Source organism: Hyposmocoma kahamanoa, unplaced genomic scaffold (assembly GCF_003589595.1).
Source record: "Hyposmocoma kahamanoa isolate Upper Pololo Valley unplaced genomic scaffold, ASM358959v1 93, whole genome shotgun sequence".
Lineage (NCBI taxonomy): Eukaryota > Metazoa > Arthropoda > Insecta > Lepidoptera > Cosmopterigidae > Hyposmocoma > Hyposmocoma kahamanoa.
The window spans coordinates 15527585-15540267 of NW_020654810.1; the positions used below are offsets into that span (position 1 = coordinate 15527585).

General features: G+C 38.0%; 1 protein-coding gene across 3 annotated transcripts in view; it reads left to right on the plus strand.

The window, feature by feature from the left end:
• The window catches only part of LOC113237064 (transcription factor Sp9-like), a 93094-nt gene extending 85848 nt beyond the window's left edge, over nt 1-7246 (plus strand). For all 3 annotated transcript variants that reach the window (XM_026473319.1, XM_026473321.1, XM_026473320.1), the window contains one exon: nt 5299-7246. In XM_026473319.1, coding sequence (XP_026329104.1) covers nt 5299-6426 — 1128 coding nt within the window. In that variant the 3' untranslated portion in view covers nt 6427-7246. The remainder of the gene's footprint in view (nt 1-5298) is intronic.
• Nucleotides 7247-12683: the final 5437 nt, after the last annotated feature.

Consider the following 12683-nt stretch of genomic DNA (forward strand, 5'->3'; position numbering starts at 1 on the left):
AATTTTCAATATATATATTTCAATTATAAATTTTATATAAATTTTATTTCAATATATAAGCTACACATTTTATAGCGGTGAAGAAAATGGTACTTTTCCTTTTCAAACTTTTTTTCTGTTCAGTGATGTTTCTATGTTAATAATAACTAAGATACTATTGAGTTCTTAGGTTTTCGCGATTGTTACACATAGGAATGAAACTATTTTTCCGGATTTAAATCGCGTATATTTGTTTTTTCAAACAAACCGACGTTTCGGGCCCTTTACAGGTCCCATGGTCACGGTTGACCGTGAACAAATATACGCGATTTAAATCCGGAAAAATAGTTTCATTCCTATAAGATACTATTCTTTAAATAAAGCCGAATTGTGAATTGCTAAATGTACATTTTTTTGGATAGATTTTAAATTTTTTGGTTTTGTTTGAAAAAAGAAATATACGCGATTTTAATCCGGAAAAATAGTTTCATTTCCAGATTTCAAATATTTCCATATTTTATTTCATAAAAAATCTTAAGGCTGAATGTGTTCGTAACTCTTCCTTACAATTTTGTTTCTCTCATGACATGTCATGTCAACTCATGTGTGTGAGCTATTATCAAAACACAACATTTGCGACGTAAATTGCAAAGTCACCGCCGAATCGCAAAGACGTGACATAAAATTTTATATAACAAAAACATGTCGTATATTACAAAAATTAATCCAGATTATTGCTAAATCATGACGCTTAAATGTCTAACAGCGGCTCGGACTTAACGTGTTACCTTGTCTGTATACCTTTTTTTTATAATGCCAAGGGCGGAACGATCAAGTCGTGTGCCTAGTGGTATGCGACACGCCTGTCTATTTACAGTTGCAGCGCCACTCAGAGCTTTAAATAGCAAAGATTTTAGGGGCACTGCCGCAGCGACCGTCACGCTGAGACATAAGTTGACAAATCCCATGTAATTTCACCATACCTTTACTCTGCAAAACCGAAATGAAGTAATGCTCACATTACTGCTTGGTAGCAGAAACAGGTAAGGTTCTTCCCTAGATGAACTTTTTCACAAGTAGCTCTACCGCTAAAGACTGTTCTAGTAAAACAATGTACTATTACGGGCAATGTTAAAATGATTAACTTTCAGGCAAATTGATTGAGAGTCACCTTTCCTATTTCTATTTGTATTTCCTATTATTTATTTCCTATTTATTTATTAACTAATCTCTCAGGGTGACGGGCGCAGTGGCCGTGCCCCTCAGATCTTTGCGATATAAAGCTCTAAGTGGCACTGCAACTGTTATGGACAGGCGTGTAGCTTACTATCAGTCACTTGAGATTTAAAAAAAAACAGAGCTACAGATCAAGTCAGAAGACGTTGCGAATTCCTCTAAGTGTTTGTTACAGATCTTTTGTGTTAGAATTTTTCTCGGCATATATCGCTATAAGCGACACACGTGAAAAACCTACGAAGCTTCTCACTCAGCCGGTACGTAGCTACCAGAAACTAACGTGAGATGTCACATAATGAATGATGTCATAAAATCAATATCACTGTAAACAAATAAAAAACCAAAGCGTATATTCAAATGCCCCTGTAAATATCAATAGATAAGAAATACCAATGGATATTGCTATAACCGTTTACGTAGATAGATAGTGTCCGAAACAGCAATTAGGCTCATTATTTTCAATAACGTGTTGTCGAAAAATATTAGCTCATAAGTATAGTTATGAGTTTTATGAAATACAATTTCCTCGGTAACGACTTCACGATCATCTTAATAACACGGCGAGGTATAAGCGTTTCGCTTGAATATTCATTTCGGTTCATCATAATTTTGGTAGATAATTTGAAATTATCCAATCTGCGCGCTGGCTTTGCTTCGTCCCGATGAGACGCCCTACCCATGTGACTACACTTATCACGATTTATTGCTTCTCACGTTATTTCAATATTACAATCTAAATTTTCACACACACACAACCAATACTAATAATAACCTGCTGTTAGAAATACACCATAAATATTTATCTGTAAAATTCTTTAGTAACACACGTTCAAAACACAAAACATTTTTTTAATAATACCAAATGACCAGACGAACTAGTCTTGGGTCCGGTGGTAAATGACACGCCTATATAACAGTTGCAGTGCCTCTCGGAGCTTTAAATCGCAAAGATGACTGTAGAGCTCCTTGTGAAAGAGCTCGTCCAGGGAAATACTGCCACCTTTGTTACTTCTACCGCCAAGCAGTATAATGGTCACATCACTGTGTTCCGGTTGTGAAGGCTAAGAGTGCTGGTGAAATTACAGGCACAGGAGACTCATGTTTCAGGGTGACCGACGCAGTGCCGATACCCATAGATCTTTATGATTTAAAGCTCTGAGTATAACACTGCAACTGTTATAGGCAGGCGTATGGCTTACTACCAGGCGCACAACTTGTTCGTCTCGTCACGTGGTATTATATAAATAAAATCTGAAGGGCACTGCTACTACGCCCGTTATCTTGAGACAAAAGTTGACAAGATCCATATGTCTGTGTTTTCACCAAGCAACCATAGCCTTTAAAACCAGAACGCATTAATAAAGGTCACACATATCCGGGCCGTGGACGGGCCGTGCTCCGTCAGGGACTCAAAGAAATATCGTTGTGTATATTTTGTATGAACTCGTTCGCACATGTCCGTGTCCGGGCCGGGGCCGGGACGGGCCTGTAGTTCATACAAACTAGCACGTCCCGTCCACGTCCCGGGCACGGCCCGGATACGTGTGGATAGTCCTTTATGGTCACATTACCTACTGCTTGGCGGCAGAAATAGGTAAGGTGTCACAGTGCTTCTCTATACAAATTCTTTCACACGGCGCTCTACTGGTAATTAACATCTGAGTGTTATTAAATTTTGGCAATACATGCTTAACTAGACGTGTTTAAATAAATATATGTTACGAAGGTTGTTAGTTTTTTTAGTAGGCATTTGGTACGTGGCAGCCAACTAGCCGCATTTTATTACATTCTATCTAATACAATTAAATAATTAAGTAAGTAGCATTGAGCAAATTGGTACCTGCCCGACCTACTGCGCCAATAAAGATTGCTGCAATAAAGTAATCCGATCCACTTGGTCAATGATACATCCGGCCCTCTTTCGAAATCTTGTACCTCCTAAGGCAATAGAAACTCTTCCCGGAGTTGTGAATAGGAATCATTGAGAAAATGCAGATTATCTTCTTGATGGCTTTGAGAGGAGGAGGAGTTTGAGAAATAGGATTGATTCTTTGTGTTAAACATATCACACACATACCTACTGATCATTGAGCAATTTTCTAAACACTTACGGTTTGTCACCTGTACTATTCACACGTAGTACCTACGCTTAATACCAAAATAAAAGCCAATTCTCCTAAAGGCGGCGCGCTACTACCTGAGTCGATACTACAATTTTGTGCTCGCATTAGGTAATCTCGTTTTATTCCATCTCATATTTTTTATGACAAAAGATCTTCGTCATTTTTGACAAGGAAAAGGCCATCAACATTGTAATGCGGTGCGTGGCGCCGGCGTGGCGGCAGCGTCATCTATACTTTGATCCAATCCGGCGCGGCAAGGCCGACCTCAGTTGACGACCAATTACTAATATCACTCGGGCTCGGCCCGCGCCCAAATGGTGCATAATGCCTAGGGTAATTATGATTTCAGTGCCGTGCCGTGCCGTCCGTCGCCTCGCGCCGTCTCACATTGATTCTACCACTCAGCTCTCGTCTCCTAACACCATTATCTCCAAATTGCTTCGAAAATAGCCCGCGTAAAAGTGTAAGGTGTAGATTTTATGCCTTTTATTTCACGATCATTCATAGTAATGACAAGAATATTTTGATTGGTTCTCTGTTTTCATTTCGTATAATTGAAGCAATTAAATTGGTAGACTGTTATTGGTGCGGCATTAGTAAAGACGCCTCTATTTTCTTTCACTGCGAATATAACGAGACGAAATAAATTAAATATTTTTTTTATTGCCTTAGTCTCGGGTAACATTTGAGATAAGATTAACAACAGGACTTACTTACTTATTAGTCGGCCCGATAATATTCGTCGCCCATAAAACAATTCCGAGCAAATAGTCGCCAGCAAACGTAACTCATATTCTAGCTGTAAGTGCTCCGAGCCGTAATTTGATGGCGTTTTATTATTTTTTTATGGTAATCGTAATTGTCGCGGCTAATTGAGAGAGCGCGGCCATATTTACTGCGGCTCCGTAGATCGGACGATAGCGCCTGGGCCGCCCCATTATTTCTATTTGCTGGAATGACTCTGCCCCACATCTATCTACACTAATACATTAAGTTATATAAAATTTACATAATAAGTGAAACTTTTTCATGATAAAGATTCGTTACTGTCGATTAGCAGAACGTGTTGTTGATTTACTTTTATTTTCCATATTTTTTTTTCTTAAAATATACAATATATCTACAGAGATAGTATAGGTACTGTATAGTATACACACTAATTTCATGTTCAATTGTTTAACTTCAAAATTTTGAACGAGTACTAAAGTTTTGAGTTCAGTGCAACGCGACAGCTGCGCCAATCACAATGTAAAGGGCGTGGCTGGACCCCGCACCCCTTCGTCGACCCGTGTGATCCCGGATTATATTATTGCGGACAATAGGGCTTTTTTACCAGGCCCATTGTGCCCCATATTAGGGTGAAATATCCGGTCGGATGTTTAACTCACCTTTATTTTCATTCCGTCAAATGAACAGCGCCGAATGGATTACGGTTTCACGAACTAAAAGTGTGGGGAACATTGTGTTCCGATGAAAAATGCATCTGGAAATATAGCACATTACATAAATTACGTTCTCGATGAATATTAAACTACGTAAAGTTATGCAAAACTGCTCTACGTAAAAGTCGACACATCAAAGTTCTTTCAACAATTGTTTTAAATTTTTGCTTAGCACTTCACACAAATAACATTTATTAATTACGACGTTCATACCGCCCGCTGCCAGCCGCCGCCGGCAAGCAGTAGCGGTCAGGAGCTGTCACCCAGCCACCTAATTGTAAATACACTGCCCATAACCCGCTCGTAATTTATTTATGTTATTTCTAAGCGCCCCAGGCTCAGGTCGAACATCGCCGCATTAGTTTAGTTCTCATATAAATTAGACTATAAATCTGAGTCGACACTCAACTTCTTTCTCACGGTCTTCCTTTTTTCAATCGCGGTTGATAATTAAGCCTGAATTAAAATATCGTATTTTTTATTCAAAATAATTAACAATTCATTGTCTGTCTTTCCAGGAACACCCGAGCTTACGCGGCACGCCTCTGGCGATGCTTGCGGCACAATGCAATAAGCTGTCCAGTAAATCGCCGCCTCCACTGGCCGATGCGGCCGTGGGCAAAGGGTTCCACCCATGGAAGAAGAGTCCCGGGGCCCACTCGCCACCCGGCGCCGGCGCTACGCCGCGCTCGCAGCCTCCAGCTTGCGCTCCCTATCCTCGGGCGCCTACATCGTGTGCTGCAGCACCTTCCTACGGAAACGACCTTTACTTTCCCTCCTCCGGCGACCAGCTACTTGGAAAAAGTGAATCCAGTGCAAGTCTAGGCTCAATGTATTCACGACATCCGTACGAATCGTGGCCATTCAATGTAGGCAGTGGGGGCAGCAGTGGTGCTCTCAAAGCTGCTGAAATGGGCGGCGTGGGTGCTGTTGGTAGCACGTGGTGGGATGTGCACAGTGGTTGGCTAGATGTTGGAGGGCAAATGGCTAATTACGCTGGTCAAGATTACTCCCAACTTACCCATTCGTTGTCGGGAGGTGCTCATTTACTACCCCCAGCACCTCATCTCCTACAGGATGCTTACAAATCGGTATTACCAACACAAGGTTCATTTGGGCTTCATGCTCCAGGCTCACCAGCGCCACCAGCCCAGGCACCGTCACCTCGATCACAAAGGCGATATGCAGGTCGCGCCACTTGTGATTGTCCAAATTGTCAGGAAGCTGAAAGACTGGGTCCAGCAGGGGCACACCTCAGAAAGAAAAATATTCACAGTTGTCACATACCGGGCTGTGGCAAGGTATATGGGAAAACGTCACATTTAAAAGCTCATTTACGTTGGCATACTGGTGAGAGACCTTTCGTATGTAACTGGCTGTTCTGCGGTAAACGATTCACTCGCTCCGACGAACTGCAGCGACATTTACGCACCCATACCGGGGAGAAGCGATTCGCCTGTCCGGTGTGCAATAAACGGTTTATGAGGTCAGACCATCTTGCGAAACATGTTAAAACGCATAATGGTGGTAAGAAAGGCAGCTCGGACTCATGTTCAGATTCGGAGGAGAACAGTCAAGGCGAAGGTGGCGCAGGGCGAGGTTCCCCAGAGCATCCCCTGGACGTGAAACCGAGTACGCTGGTGTGACGGGGGCGCGCGGCGCTCGCCCCGCCGCACCACCTCTCGCCACTCCTGTGATACTGCTGCCGCCGCGCGCGCCAAGCCAACGACAAGAACGTTGTCGCCGCTGCCTGTACATAGCACACATATCAGTACATTGTATAGAAACGTGGACTTATATATCAAAGACATTACGGTGCTGTTTAAGACCGTTTATGTGGGACTCGAAAGTGTTGTACAGTTTAGATACTATTAAATATGTCTAATGATATTAATTATAGATAGAAATTGTATGGTAACATAATTATGTAAGTAGAATCACTGTCTTAGTCCAAAATTTCAGTTTGTTAATTTATTTTTAGTACCTCAGCAATCAACAGTATATAAGAAACATTTATTATAAATATTCTAACTGTGTCGGCACTTCCAAAACATTGCACATTAGTAACTTATATTTTTTTAATACAATACATGTCATTGAAATGCAGACGTGTTTCAAATTGTTAACTGAGTATTTAACAATTGTTAATCCTGCCTACCAGGTTTGCGCAATTGGCCGTTTAAACTGTTTCATAAGTAACACATGAAAAATTTTGTGTTATGTTTGTCACAGTGCCGATAAAATATTAATTTCACTTTTCAATAAACCGAGGTTTACGTAATGCATTTAATACATTGCTGTGTTATTATTAAAAAAGGAAAATTTTAAGTAATTATTATATCCTTCATCACAAAAGTAATGTATTAAAACCGTAAAACCTCTGTCATATCGCTAAATGTTAGCTTGCAAACTTAATTATAAAACTGTATGTATATTGTACAAAAATTGTGCGAATTAAAAATGCCTGAAATTGATTTTATAAAAATTGAAATATATTTTTTCCGAGTGGATTTATGCCTTTTTATTTCGAGAAAACAAATTGGTACCTAAACGTCAATGGCAAAAATGCGAGGGGCTCTATTTACAAATACGACCAAGGCTACATGCATGTGCTCATAGATAATTTTTTGAAGACGATTTATTTGGATTAACAAAATACAGGCAATAAACATACAAAAAGAATATCAGAGAATATTTAATCACTGTAGTCTACAAGTTAAATTACTGTTAAAAGTCTAAAACAAAAATTATATCGTAGTCTTGCGAATACTTCTGACCATAGATATATCTGACGACTTACGTAAAAATTAGTATGAATCAGTAAAGAGTACTAAAAAAACCGACCTCAAAAGTACGTGAAATTACATCTATTTGCCAAGGTTTACCGGAAAGTGAGCGAAAATTATTCATCCCCTGGTTTGCCACCTTTAGAGGTGACATATTTTCTTCAAATGTAAATGGGACCACTACTCAGGTACCCTCTTTCCAACAACAAAAAAAAAAGATTAATCATCCAAATTGGTTCACAAATTGGCCGGAGTTATCGCGTAACATACAATAAAAAAAACATACAGACGAATTGAAAACTTCTTCCTTGTCTGAAGTCGGTTAATCAGGTATTATTCACGTCGACCGATCTATAACTAGCTCTTGAGTTACCATGATATGCTATATCAAAGATATCAGAAACTACCCTAGACGTCTGTAAAGTTTTAATAAGACTAAATGCTAAATACCTATAATTCTAGGTACCTGATAGCTGGATATCGCACTGGTAATAGAATAGTGTATTAACTCCAAAAGTTAATGTATTCAGAATAGCTGAAAAACGAATTACTCAGTTCCCGTGAAAGATTAGTATAATTTATGTAAAGGTTAAAATTTATTAGACATCTAAACAACTCCTGCTTGCCAATTAGAAGTATATTTAAAAAATACAAGTAAAACATAATTTCATATTTTTGAGTAAGGACTGTTTTGTCTAGAAGTAGCTCACGAAACGTTTATCTCATTCTGGGTTAAGTAGATATATTTTAATGGTTTCTTACAATATTCTAACGACAATTTTATTTTATTTTATTGACGTGTAGAGAAACAAGTGTTATGTTCGGAAATGGTATAATCTTGAATTTCTCATATTTTTAGTTACTACGCTATTGTAATAGCAGTATCGTACTGCAATATGTGATAATAAAATAGAAATTTTAAGAAATGCATTGTGCTTGGTTTGTTTTTCTGATCCCCTCTGCAGATAGTGTTCAACGACAGCTTTTTATTCATGACGTTCATTCACAAACAAACTTAATGAATTTCTGTACTTATACTTACGTTGGCTTCATTAAATGACTTCTGCAGTTAGAAGCTCGTCACGGAATATGAACCTTGCTACGAGGGAGAAGAGTAAGTATTGTCTTGCTTTGGGAATTGATTACGTCATTTTTGGGATGGGAGTAATTTAGAGACGCCGCCGCAAAGAGGATCGTCGTAAAAAGCGAATTGAAACCACAAATAATGAGGGAGGCGAGGAGGGGAAAGGAAGGGGAATAGTCAATGGTAGTGAGTGTCGCCTTGCGGGTGGCCGCGAGCTCGTGCCATAAAAACCGAGCTCATCTGCAAGCCGCCGACTTCATTACTGAGAGGCTCGTGGCCTAGGTTAATCTCCGCTTTATTAATGGCGCTCAACGGTGGTCCCTGATGATCGTGGCTGACGCCGCTGCGACACTGATGTCTCTATCCGTTGGGATCATTTGTAACCTGTCAATTAATAACTGTATACATCTAGATATTAATATTAATGTAGTTTCCGTTATCGATAAGTATAAATAATATTACTCTAAACAGTACCAGTTTCAAGTAAGTATAAAGCTCAGTTCTTATAAACATTTTTAAAATTTATTTTATTTTAATTCTAATTTCCTTTTAATTTTTAAATTCAATTTAGTAAAAAAATTATATTGTTAAAATGAAAGATTTTGCAAATCGTATCTATATAGTGTAAAATGATAAGATTTTCGGTAAATTAAAAGTAAACAATTTAAATTAATAACTGTAGTAACTATAGTTCAGAATAGCATGGTTTTGCATTAAAATTAGCCTTAGCTGGTTGATGACCTTGTCATCTTAGTCGTCTGTGACCATGGAAACTGTAAAGAGCCCGAAGCGTTGGTTTGTTTCAATAAACAAATACACGTTTGTTTGTTTGAGTAAATAAATATTACCACTTTAAATAATTATAACTTTTTTATAACAAAACCTGCCCTCAAAAGTTTGTGGAATTTCATCTATTTGCCAAGTAATATTGAAATCGGTTAACGAAAAGTTAATGAAATCCAATAAACAGGATTCATCGTCTAATTTGCCAACCTTAGATGTTTCCTAAAAATTTGAATGGAACCGCTACTGAGGTGCCCCCTTTCTGACAAAAAATAATCATAGCAATCAGTTCACAAATGTCGGAGTACAGAAAAAAATATACCCGCGAATTGAGAACCTAATCGTCCTCTCTGTAGAATTCCTTGTACATTTATTATCATACAAATTGAGTAATTTCATTAAAAGAACTGTTTGAACATATGTATATCGAAGTACCTGTTTCATATGAAATAGTACGAATGAAATACTTCATTAGAATCCCAAAACAGAAGATTAATATCAATTATACATCCCCATCTCATTATTCTAGTGTTGCGCAGTAATTTAATTTCAGTATCCTCGTTGACCTCTATAATCAGATAAAGTAAGTCGTTATCAGGCCTCCCAAATGGAATGAAATCCGGGTTCCCATAACTAAACACAGATTTATCACCCTTAAACGAATTATTCGAGAACTGATTCAGTGTACTAGACAGAGGGAGAGCTTAGTTGGTATTCCACTCATGAACTCCCCTAGCAAATGTTGTGAACAATTTTACGTTACGCTTCAATTCGTCGAGAAGGTAAATTGTTCAGATATTTTCCTCTATAGTGAAGAAATGGCAAAGCATAGATTACAGACATTACATATTTGCGAGTACAAATTCATAATGCAAGTTGGGTAGCGCAATGCAAATTGGAATAGAAAATATCGTTATATTTTCCGTTCCAATTTTAATATTGTCTAAACAGGAGCGAACCACGGCTCTGGGCCACGGAGGGAAAGTACTTTGAATACTGTGTAGTAATATTACGTTCAAAGACTTTTAAAAACTTTCTTGCCTTTTTTTAAATGTATTGTGTACGTGTATAATATATTTTAATGTATTGTGTACGTGTAAATTATAAGTAACATAGTATTTTAATTTTAAGGAACACCGTTCAATTATGAAACTGCCAATGTATTTACAATGTCGCCTCCCAGAGATAGACGCATTCAAATACTACATTATTATAATTTTTATATTTTATTTATATTATATTTTTATCTCGCACTTTTAATAAACTGTGTAAAGAAGTAGTGGTTCCTTAAGTGGATACTTATTATAATCAAAGCTATCTAAGAAATGATAATGCCGATATTTATAGAAGTACGAATATCGACAGTAAAACATATTATAATTCATTGTCCTAAAGTAAAATGCAAAATTTAATGGCATTCCTTTAATTTATGATGGTTTTACTTAAAATAAATTAATACTCATGATTACTATTACCCATATACGACTTTATCGATCGTCATTTTATCGGTTCTATTCCGAGATGAGTCAGGCAACTTTAAAGTCTTTGAATTACTTACTTTTAAAAATGAAATAATGTTTATATGAAGTAAAATAGCCTATCTACAATATTTAAAACAGTTTAGCTCCATGTCCCATAGCTATGAAACGCCCTGTATATATTATACCTTTTATTATGATACCAAAAGACGGGACGAACAAGTCGTGTGCCTGGTGGTAAACAACACGCCTGTCCATAGCAGTTGCAATGCCACTCAGAGATGTAAAACGCAAATCTGAAGACCACTGCCACTGCGTCTGTCACGTTGGGACATAAGTTGACAAATCCCATGTGTCTGTAATTTCACCAGTACCCGCACCCTTGAAAACCGGAACGCTGTACTACTAAATACTCTCATTACTGCTTGGCGGTAGAAATAAGTAAGGTACTTACTTAGTACTGTCACACTTCTCTGGTGAACTTCTTTCACAAGGAGCTCTACTGCTACTAATATTTATACGTAAGAGCGATCGAGAGAGTAGAAATCCCTGTGGTGGGTTGTACCCATGTGCCTGAATGTTAAGTAGCAATTCCTCTTACTTACGGTGAGGAAAATATCGTGATGAAACCTGCATGTCGAAAAAGGTTTACACTTAGTAAACGTGTGAGTAGGTAGTCTAAATCTTTTCCTTACAGGATAGATACCAAGTGCTAAGCAGTGAGACGAATTTTCTAACGATAATATGCGTGGTAAATAATTATTGAGAAAAGTGTCAGCTTAAAGGTAAAGGACATCGACATGTAAAATGTAAAATAAGTTAAATTTTATGTTTCCTCGAAGTTTATACTTGGACAGTTACATTCTTAAAGCAGCTTTTATGTGGCGACGCGCAGTATTCCATTCCTCAATGACAACATTGCACATTGTGACGACCCACGCTTAGGATCAAAGAGATTCCAAACACGTAGCTTTTTATCACCTATTTTGTAGTGTATGGTAATTTTACTTTTTTTTTCGGTTTCAATGACTTTTTCCAAAACTTAATAAATTTACCAAAAATATGCTTTTATGTTTTTGTTGTACTGTCTGACGCTTTTTAGATCGTATTTGGTAGTAAGGTAGGAAGTTCAAAAGTGCAAGAATCCTACCCAATAACCCGTACAGAGTTGTCACTGTTTACAACGATCTATTTAACTATTTTTATTTTTGTACGAAGTAAATATAGCTTATACTAAATTAGTATCATATGCAAAAAAGTTAACACAATCTCTTTCGTAAAACAATAATAGAGGAGCTCATTAAAAGATATGATTAATAAAGGGTCATAAATCGCCTTCTCGCGGGCAAAGGACACCGCCGCACTGCCACACGTGTTGGGGACACCTTCCGAGAAACCGAGCTGCCAAAACGTTTGCCAAAATTATACATACTCGTAACACTAACTAGCTTTTTTATGACCGCTAATTTGAACTCTACTGCGAACCTGCTTTATTACAGCGGATTTCGTAAGTTTGACGAAGAATAAGCGGTTAGTGTCGTTTCATCTTGTCAGAACTGTTATAAAAATGCTTACGATTACTTATCTGTGCTAAAGAAACAAAATATTTTTTTCTCTGATACCAACAGGTGACGTGACGAACAAGTCGTGCGCCTGTTAGTAAGCGATACGCCTGTCCATAGCAGTTGCAGTGCCGCTCAGAGCGTTACATAGCAATCTTTAGACTGCCACTGCGTCACCTTGAGACGTAAGTTGACAAGTCTCATGTGCCT